The sequence below is a fragment of the Acanthisitta chloris genome, unplaced genomic scaffold, assembly GCF_000695815.1.
Source record: "Acanthisitta chloris isolate BGI_N310 unplaced genomic scaffold, ASM69581v1 Scaffold18431, whole genome shotgun sequence".
NCBI classification, from domain to species: Eukaryota; Metazoa; Chordata; class Aves; order Passeriformes; family Acanthisittidae; genus Acanthisitta; species Acanthisitta chloris.
Genome location: NW_008657850.1, coordinates 1 through 10,772, shown reverse-complemented (window position 1 = coordinate 10,772; position 10,772 = coordinate 1). Strand labels below are relative to the sequence as shown.

The window sequence follows — 10,772 nt, the reverse complement described above, 5'->3', positions numbered from 1 at the left end:
CAACCCTGCTGATTCTATGATTCTAAGCATTAGAACATGAGCAGGATCACTAAACTACTCTGCCACACATTACCAGGCCAATTATTAAGGTCAAATCTCTAAAAATCAACCCAAATCTAATGAAGTCGTATTCAGGCACAGGTTTTGGGTTGGTTTGTTTGCCTGTTTTTGTCATGACTGAGTTCTTACAGCAGCTGTCTGCCATGAAAAGGGGAGATGTTGATCATACCCTCCCAGAGTGATAGCCTGAGCCCTCCAGTTACATCTCACTCAGCATTTGGCCACTTCCTCTCCCCACCTGAAGCCAATTAAGAGAGGTAAACTGACAGAATAATCAACCCTGCATAAAAACAACTATCACTTTCTGACAGCACAGCTCCTAAAACTGAGACTTGGCTCAGGGACAAAAAAAATGCACAATGCAACAGTGCCTTTCTCAGCGGGAACAAGCCACTTGATCATCAGCAGCACCAAAATGCATCTTTCTTCACTTTGTATAGATTAGGCTTGCAGGGAAGTAAAGATCTTTTCACTACCACAGCGAGACCAAGGCAGAAACAAAAATACAGCAAATATGACAAAAAGTTTATGTAACAACTATCCTTTTTCTTTCCTTTTTATGAAAACTTAAACAGCTGCACAGAGCTTTATTTGTGGATCCTGAGGTACCAATTTTGACTATCAAAAACATGTATCACCAGAAGATAAGCCACTAGTAACTCTGATCCAGACAGACAGATACAGAGTGAAAGTGATTGCTACAGGAAAATGAATATCAAGTTCTTGCATGACTCATTTCCAGACAGCTCCAAATCACTTTACAAAGAAGACAGGCATTGTTTTGCCTGCAGTGTCTGGCAAAACTGCAAATGAAGCCCAGATTTGTCAGTGGAAGAGAATTTCTGTGCAGAAAAGTCATACCTGTATCAGGATCAACTTCATAGAGTCCATAGTAAGCATCTGCCACAAAAAGGGTGTTATTTGGCCCCACTCTGATGCCAAGGGGTCTTCCACATGTTGGCTCATCTTCACGGGTTCCTTAGAAAACAGTTTTAAAATGGTTTTCCAAATAGAAATAGATACAAGGCATTCAGACTACCTACACAGGCATATTGGGTCTGGCTGAGATGGAGCTCATTTTACCCATAGCAGTCCTCACAGTGCTGTGCTTTGCATGGGCAGCCAGAAAGGTGTCAATAACACAGCAGTGTTTTGGCTACTGCTGAGCAGTGCTGGCACAGCATCAGCACTGTCTCTCTAACATTCCCATCCACAGCAGACAGAGGTTGGGCAAAATCTTAGGAGGGGACACAGCCAGGACTGCTGACCCAACCTGACCAAAGGGATATTCTATACAATATGACATCAGCTCAGATAAAAAAGCTAAGAAAAAGGAGGAGGAAGGGGATGAATCTACATTTGCCTTCTAAAGCAACCTTTAGGTGTTCCTGGGAAGCAGTTGGACATCACTTGATGAGGGGAAGTAGAGAATAAAATATTTGGGGCTTTCTTCCCCTTTCCTTGTGCTCATGACCATTGCTTTTGCTTTAGTAAACTGTGTTGATCTCAGCCTGGGAGGGATTTTTTCCATCTTATTTTCTTCCCCTGCCCTGTTGAGGACGGGAGTGATAGAGCAGCTGGGCAAGCACCTGGGTCAAACTTTAGCTTAAAAAATACTCTATGGTCAGCAGCACATACATTCACTAAAGAAACGATTCCTACTTGACTAGGTGTGAGCGAAACAGATACCCCCATGACATATTTTCACCAGACTAGAGATAATCCTATAATTTGCCAGGCTAGTAACTAGCTAACAGTTGCCCCAAAAGTAAGGCTAAATATCAGATAATTTAACTAAATTCTTCTTCTCAGAAAGAATCGGTTTTACTGCAGGTTTTTGTTTGGTTGGTTTGGGGGTTTTATTAATTAATTTTTAGTTAAAAAGAAAAAACCTTTCTTTTTCTGGAACGGTCCAATGTTGTCATGAAACAGCTGGTTTCTCAAGACACAGACACTGAAGATTTTTATATAAGGAGGAAGGGGAATACTGCAAATCTGAAGAATTTAGACAAATTCAAAGAGATCCTTGAGTCCTGAAGAACTACAACTTTAGTACATCTGCAGTTTGAAAAATTAGCAAGAGAAACTACCAACTAGCAGTTGCCTACAGCCTTTCCACTTCCCTCACAAACTCAAGGAGGACAAAAGTCTAGGCTCCCCATTACCTCTTTGACCTCAAACATATAGAGCAGCATAACCATCCCACCTCTCTCAAGTTGTACAAGTCCAATGAAAATGAGCAGGGGAAAGGTGGTTTTCCACACCCATTCCAACCCACATTCACACCTAAGCAGCAGCTGCAAATCCACCTTAGCAGCTGGCAGCAGACTTTGCTGGCTGTCAGCACCAAGGCTGTCCTACCTGTCAGGCAGCCAAGAGATTCTTCCAAATCAGCCCAGAGCCTAAACATGTGAACATCCACATAAAATTACATAGCTACAATGATGAGCATGTCAATGAGAGGTAACAAGGACAGCAGCAGTTTCTGACCATAATTTCTAACTGGCAACCAGCACAGGGCTGCAGGGAAGCTTCTACATTGTTACAGCAAACAAAACTAGACATAGTTCCAAGGAACACCAGCCAGGCTTCTCAGACTGCCCAGGCACTACAGAGAGATGGCCAACATTAAGCTTTCCATAGAAATAGTTCTGTTAATAAACAAACTGATACCATTTTTCCCCAATCACTTGCAGAAACCTCATTAAATGAAGCAAATAAATTGTTCAGAAAGAAGTGTAGAATTCAACAAGAAATAACTGCAACCTAATGGTGAGAAAACACCAACCCAAGTTCTCTGCTAAAACAAATGCAGCCACAACTCCCCACTGGACTTATCTGTAAGGAAGAAAAATAGGTACAACAAAACACAAAGCAAAATTCTGTAGATGAGAAAGGTGATATTTATTTTCAAAAAATCTCTAAATATGTTGATCTGTCCCACTCACATTATCTCAGAGTTCACTCACTCACACTTGCTTAGGAGTCCTCAGTTTTAATGGGGTGGCCCTTCACCTCAGAATCTTGCTGACTTCAGCTTCCACAAATATTAGGCCAGGTTGCTGCCCATTTTTTTCTTAAGATAGATGTGTTTTCTAGATACACTATCAGAAAAATGAATGTTACTTGTGATGCACTTCAACCTCATCCTTCTCCCCATGTTAAAACGAAGGATCTTCTACCAAGTCATCCATGTTGCAGCCTTACAAGAGTGCAAACCTTGTAGCCATGACATTAAACCCTCTCATTCCTAAATTTTACTGCTGGAAACTGTGTGCTTTGTTATCAAGAGCACCCATTCCCATTCTTTCGGCCCTCTGTTCTGCTCTTCCTTGCAATATACATACTTCCACTCATACTTCATTCGTACAAATATATTAATGCTTCTGTTACAAATTTCTGCAGAGGAAGACAAGCACTTACATGAGCACCCAGACTGACCACAGTTTAAACAGCACAAGCCCTGAGCTAGATGTTTTCAGGTACAATATGTTCAGGAGATGTCACTCACCACAAGGACCATGGCCAATTCTGGCTATTGTCTGTATTTCCCCATCTTCAATTTTGATAATCTTCCCATCAGCTGTCCCAGTAAATAGCACATCTGCAAAACAAAACAAACTGGTGTGAATAGCTTGATCACAAAAGCACAGTGGCAAACATCCTTCTACATGATCCTTCTACTAGCATGAAGTAGAATTCATGTTTGAGGTCTACTGAAGTAACAGTCTTCTTCAGTCAAAGCAAAAGGAAAAAAATAAAAGGAAGGGGAAACATGAAGGTAAATAAAAGTATCTGGTTACATTTCTTCCAACGCAAGAAGATGAGGAAGGATTTAAACCTCAGGATTTATGCAGATTGGATACAAAGATTTTCACACAATGGTCTAAATTCTTAGTTAAAGGTGGATGTAAAAAGCTAATGATCCCTCCATGTAAATTTCTATATCATCCCAAAATGTGATCAGACACTGCATCGCTCTTATCACTCTTCAGTGAGACTGACTAGACAGAACTTCTCATTCTAATACAGTCCACACAGGCTGCTGAACACCTGCCAGTGTTCATATTGTATTGGTTCTGGAGGTGAATTACGAAAACTAAAACCACTGAACCACCTAAATCAAAAGCATTGCCAAATTACTGTATTCATGCCAAGCCAGGGGATAGCATAAGACAGACTCACTGAATACAAACAATACACAAACTTCTCCATACAACCAAATTAAATTAAAGACCACTGGACTAGCAGAGCCCTTTGCTTGGACTTTTCCATCTCTAATTTAACTGACATTTTAAGCTTGCTAATTACACTTTTAAAACAGACTAAGAAGACTTCATTTATTCATAGAAAATTTATTCCCAGTCAGGTTGATTATTACACCTATAGGTCAGTTACCCCTTGCAGGAAGGTTTCCTTAAGGAGTTTCCATTGAGATGGATAAACCAAGGCAACAGAAAAGAATCAACAGCTTCAGGTAATCACATTAGCACACTGTTAACAGAGGTAGGTAAAAAAGTATAATCTGAGGAAGGAATTTACAGTAGTTTCTTGCTGGGTAAATTTTCTTAAAATTTTAAGTATTTTACTAATCTAATAGAAGATATAGCAGAAGGAAAATAAACTATATGGCTACTGAGCACCTCTAATACTGAAGGATCTTTCAGAAAGGGCCTTGCTTGCAACTCCTACTGCCTTTCCATTTCCCAATAAAACAGTCAAGGACTCATGTCAAGAGTAGCTTCTAGCCTTACCCCTCCTTCAGGAGACACAGGAACCAACCCCTGCACAAAGGCTGGGTTCCTACTAAGAGTGTGTCATACCATTAGAAGTCTATGTAACTCATTAAGAAAGTGCTCAGAGGGGAAAAAGCATGCCATGAGAGATAAGTAGAGGATGGCACCTCTATTGGTTAGATTTCTTGCAACTCAAAATGAAAAGGAAGGATTTAAGCTTCAAGAGTTATGAATATGGAGTATGAAGAAGATATGAATATGGGATATGACATTGTGCATCAGCACTAAAATGTAAATATGCTATTTACCAATTCAAGATTTTTTTTTTCTGTCATAAAAGCAAAACTGAACACCACAAATCTCAGGTCCCTCAGCAGCAATGAGCATTACAAGAGCAAGTAGTACCCTGTAAAAATGAATTCCCAATTGAGAGCTAGCCAAATGTGAAATGGGACCACTTCCTCCAAACATAGATAACCCCTGACTACACAGCTAAAGCTTTCAGTCCTGGGAGACAGGGATTTTTAATCTGCCAACAAGATTTATTTTACATTCATGAAGAGGAGAAAAGCAGTATACAGCAGTCAGGTTTTACTGAACAACACGGTTTTGTAAAAACCTGCACATTGCAGTAACTTCCAGAGTTTGTTATCTAAGAGGTATATTGCTTAACAAACTCTTACCAATGGGACATCTGAAGACCCTTCTTTAAAAGCTTATTTTGTCAGTGCTTACCCCCAATATTGACAATGGACTCTGGTCCAACCAGCTGGTTTTCCCACAACCGCTCAGCTTTTCGTAACTTGGTATTGGGCTCTAGCACACCCGCCAGGAGGGGAGGTTCCTTTAAACTACAAAACAGAACACAGACCTCGTGACCCTTTGCACAAAACTGCAAACACTCTTGAGCAACATATTGGATCACTTTTGTCTTACTTTGCCAACTCCTGCAAATGTGACCTATGCTTTACACAAAGCATATTTCAAAAAAGAAAACAGCTGAAAAATTGACTCTTGTTCATCAAAGATCATAATTTCCTAGGTCAGCTGATCAGAAAAGTTGCAGTGAAGTGTTCCTAACAAATCTACACATTTTCAAGCCCAACAACACATTCCCAGTTCATCTATCTTCACAAAGGCAAAGGATTTCTGCATTGTCACAATGCAAAAGAATAACTGCTTTCTTACTCAGCTGAATGAGCTGTTTGTACCAGAATATTTTTCCTGAGTAGGTATTTGCCAATTCATAAGCAAAAAAGGTTTTAAAATTTAAAAGCCTGGCCTTTCACAATACACTAAGATCTGACACCGTATAGCATTTTCATCGCCGAAAAGAAAGCTTTTAATTACTAATTAGCAACTAGGGATACAATACAACCAGTGAAAAAGTGTTCCAGCAGCTTGAGCACTAGGACACACATGGTTTTATACCCTATTGAAACATATGTTCTCCTTTATTACTTGAATGCACTCCCACAGAGAAAGACCAACTCAAAGCAGTAAGTTGCAACATGAACTTAAAGGGTTATCGAACGGAAACCCCAAAATTGCAAAACAAGGTCCAATCTTGCAAATCCTTATTCACATACACAAATAGGTACAAGACAACTGGAGTTGCAACTACAGAGACACAGAGAGGGGAAGTAGTAAGACACCTACACAGCTCCAACTTAAATACCAGGCTCCAAACCACTGTGCTTCAAACTCCAATAGGTTTCAGTCTTTTCAGTTCTTAAAACCTCACCAACAGCCCCTAAGTCTCCATGGCTTAAGGCTAAAGATACCTAGGCTGAGTTCTGAAATAATTATTCGATTGTTTTTCTTTCAGTAACTCTTTATATGACCATAAGCAAATGCCTTCCACCTGGAGAATCTTAAAATGATCAGGTCTGACTCCAAAAACTTGCCCATGTTCACAGGATCCAGAAGCTGTCACCAGCCACGTTGCAAATCTACTGCTCATATGCTGAAAATCGTTACCATTTCTAGAGCTTTGGTGACTCAAGGAAAAAAGTCAACTGAAATTGCAAACTATAAAAGACATGAAAATTGAGGAAAACAGATTCACAACACAAATAATTCAGAAGGAGAGAAAAATACATACTCTTATCTGTCTGGTTACAGACTGCAAACTTTCCTTTAAGTATGTATTACTGTAGTGACGAAACCAACTGAATTATCTCCAGAGGAGATTTACAGCAGAGTTGTCTCCACAATGCTAATGCAGATTCAGTTTTCATCCCTTCTTCCAATATTAGATGAGGATAAGAGGCTTCAGATAAGGAACTCATTTGCTGGGAACTTTGGACAGTTGTGTTAGCAAGCAGAAAATTCTCCCTGGGATCAATATTATCCAAGACAAGCTCATAGAGAAGGAACTTAAAAAAAAACAGAGTTGCAGGAATTTCACAGGAAGCTTCACAGATAATATCTGCTTTTTTCTCCCCCCTCTAATTCCTCATAATTTACAGTGGCTTGCAGGAATAACATCACTATTGGCAATTGAGATTTCTACATGTTCTTTCACAACCTCTTTGGGCAACCTGCTGCAATTGGCTTTCAGAACTACTGTTCAGCTGCAATGTATTTCAGGAAATTGAGTTTTGTTAAACCCAAACACAGCAGAAAGCATTTCATTAGGATCTGCAATGAGGCAGCTTATGCCTAATAGCCTGTTGGCAAGCCTTGTAAGTGCTACTCTACCACATTAACAGTTTCTTTCAACTTTAAAGATATTTACAGTGTTGTTTTCCTTTTCATTAGGGATTTATCAAGTTGATCATAAATATTTATCAGACTGAGCATTTTTACCTACTTAAAAATGCCAGGGGCAGTGAGCAGCCAGACTACACCCTAGGGCAGCTGTCAAAGCATTTCACACACAACTGCTCCCAACACAGGTCACATCATCTCATGTAACTGATTCACTTTTACCCATTTGACACACATCTCAGTTAAGATGTTCATGAATTCAGACACCTAATTGCATTGCTTTATGAGATCTGCATTTAAATATAACATCACCACATGATTCCCCTGATACAAAGCACCAAATCAACTCAGTCAGGTTATCCATGTTCAGTTTTCATCCTCAGATAAACAACCTTTCTGTGACAGAACTATAACAGCACGGGTACAGCTTGGTCCTTGATGAAAACGCAGTTCTTGTCTCACATAGGGCAAGAGTATGTAATCACAAGCTCCACTGACAGCTTGGACAACAGAAAATAATTTTCTAGGTTAATGATCAAAGAAAGTAATTCAGGTCCTTCAATGATCAGTAGTGACACACAACTACATGAGACAGCTCAGAAATAGACTGGGTATGGATAACATTGCAAACACTTCCCAATTACTTAATGCAGTTAGAACCACTTTGCATGGTTTATTTTTGTTCGCTGAAGAAAACCCCAACCAACAGAACACATAGGAGAAGTTACCCTTCAGTAACATTTACTTCAAAACAAAGCAAGAGTTTACCTTATAGGCTGAGGGTCTATAGGACAATCCAGGAGAACAGTTACTCCAAGCAGTGGCACAGTCAGAGATGCAGCCAAAGTCAAGAAGGTAACACGAAACACCTTGCTGCTGTAAGTACTGCCAAAAGCAGACAAGAAATATGATTAATATGCTAAGCTGTTTCCAGATAAAATAGTCTGTAAAAATTCTGTAGCAAGCTATTTTCTTCAGAAAAGGAAACAGTAACACTTTTGCCCAGCCACCATCGTGACTTTTAAGATCCATTTTGAACTCATTAGGATAAAAGAAAGTTACGTTTAGCCAGTCTCAGCACACCGGCATCAAACGAGGCAGAGTGTTTGCATGTTCAGGTTTCATGCATGCTACAAATTACAGCTGACTGAAAACAAAAACCAAACCAAAAAAGAAGTCCGAAAAACAGGGTAAAGTGATGTTGTTTGGTTCTGGGTTTTTTTAACTTGATCTTCAGTTTTGGCAGTGGTTTCCACCCCAGCACAAATTTTATATTAAGAATTCCACTAAAACAACAAAACAGAGAAAGTTAAATGAATGGTTGCTTAACTTAGTGAATATGGATTTGAAACTCAAGCCCCACAACACAAAAGAAATTAAGTATCTTCTATTTAGCCATCAAAACACACAACAACAAAAAAAGTAACTACTGTTCTTCCTCAGGAGAAAACCAGGCTTTGTTCTCCACAAGTTTAGAAGCATCCATCAGGCATTTGCAGAGGAAAGCATAGACCCAAGCTTAACAAATCCTAGCCTTGATCTGGAAAAGCAGCTCTCACAATTTTAGCTACTCTAAACCACTCACTGGCCCAGCCAGTCTCCTTATAGTATCAGTTAAACAAAGGCAAACAGTGCCTGATGGTTCTGCACTAATTCTTGGACCACTTCCACTGTTTTGTCCTTCATCAGCCAATCATCCAGACAGTGGGAAATATGAAACACTGCCCAGAGCACAAATATCACAACCGGGGAGCTAATGACATGTACTTCTAGTACTGGTATCAGCATCAAGATAATTTGGGGGATTACCAACTAGAACAGCAAGGACAGAACTAGGCCTGGATTTAGTCAGTGCTTGCATGCACAATGCACAGAAGCTGGAATATTCATAATTCATCACATCTCTTTCCTGACTGCTCATTCCTGGCAGCAGCTGTAGGTGGTTCGGATAAAGGCCTGCCCCAGTTTCCCCAGCTCTGTACAGCACCCAGAGGGCTGTCACAAGCCACCACACAAACCACCAGGCTGCTGCAAGGTGACTGCCACAAGGGTGCTGACAGCCCACCAGGACAGACAGTTCGGCCTGTTTTGAGAAATGCTGTTAGCACTGCTGCTGTTGGTCAACAAACCTTCCTCAGCTCCCCCAAGGTACTCACCACCTGAGCCTACTCCCTTTCCATCAGCAGGTGCAAGTATTCCTGCTCTTGGGTATATTAAAAAATAAATTTTAGTTCTTGCTCTCAGGAGCACAGCATTCCCACCCTGAACCTGAGCAGTGTTACAGCACTAAGCTTGTCTCCATCTGAGCTGGACTAGGCTAGGAAACCACTTAAAACAAGCCTTCTCACCTGCACTGACCTTTTCATACTTCCCAAGAGTCAGATTGCCCTTACAATCAGTTAGAAGAATTCAGCACTTTCTGCTCTAGCAGTAGATGTCTTGAAGGTACTATAAGCTCCCAGTCTCTCTCCCCTTGGATTTGGAATCAAGAGCTGGGGGTAGAAATAGGATGCAATCCCCAAGTTTACACAGACTTCAGCTGTTGGCCTTGTCTTTCCACTGACCTTCAAAAGATGAAGGCTCAACACTGTATGATTAAAAGTACTGTCAGCAGACACCTGAGCATCTTTGTGACAGCTGAGAACAGCCCACACAAAAAGAAGCAGATAAAGATGACTGAGAACTCATCTGCCAAAGCCAGCTTAATTAAAGCTACTGAAAGCATGATTTAAGTCAAGGTTGTATTTCTGATCCTTATTCAAACTTGCAAGGAATTGACAATAAGGGAAAAAGGCAGGAAGAATAAGGTGGCAAGCAAACTCACACTTCAAGCCTGCAAACTGCAAGACCTACTTTATTCAATGAACGGCAAAGCAAACACTACCATTTTCTTACTGCAGCTACAGCCTTTAGTTACAGCAAAGCTATCTTTTTAACATAAAATCCTTCAACAGAAAATTGTAAGTGGAATCCTTTTCAACTTAGCCATAGATAAACAGATTGTTTATAAGGTTATTGTATCTCAGACATATGCAGAATAGTCATTAAGCGGCAGATTAGTATTTAAACTATTGCCAAAATAGAAACAGACTAACCACAGTTAACACAGGGCTTAATCACACCCACAATACACTTGTGCCAGTCACAGCGGAATAACTGGTACTTCTTAACTAACAAAAGAGAAACATCACTTAAACAGACCTATATTTAAAAGAAAAAAAGGAATAAATAAAACCAGCCACAAATTAGACCAATTCTGTTCCC

At 40.2% G+C, this 10,772-nt stretch overlaps 1 protein-coding gene across 1 annotated transcript; it reads right to left on the bottom strand.

The window, feature by feature from the left end:
• Positions 1-921: 921 nt before the first annotated feature.
• LOC103811890 (adipocyte plasma membrane-associated protein-like) lies at positions 922-8,393 on the bottom strand (the record flags this gene model as incomplete). The annotated part of the gene is made up of 4 exons (XM_009084890.1): positions 922-1,038; positions 3,572-3,664; positions 5,532-5,647; positions 8,277-8,393. Coding segments are annotated over 4 exons (443 nt in total), but the record flags the coding sequence as incomplete, so codon positions are not given.
• Positions 8,394-10,772: the final 2,379 nt, after the last annotated feature.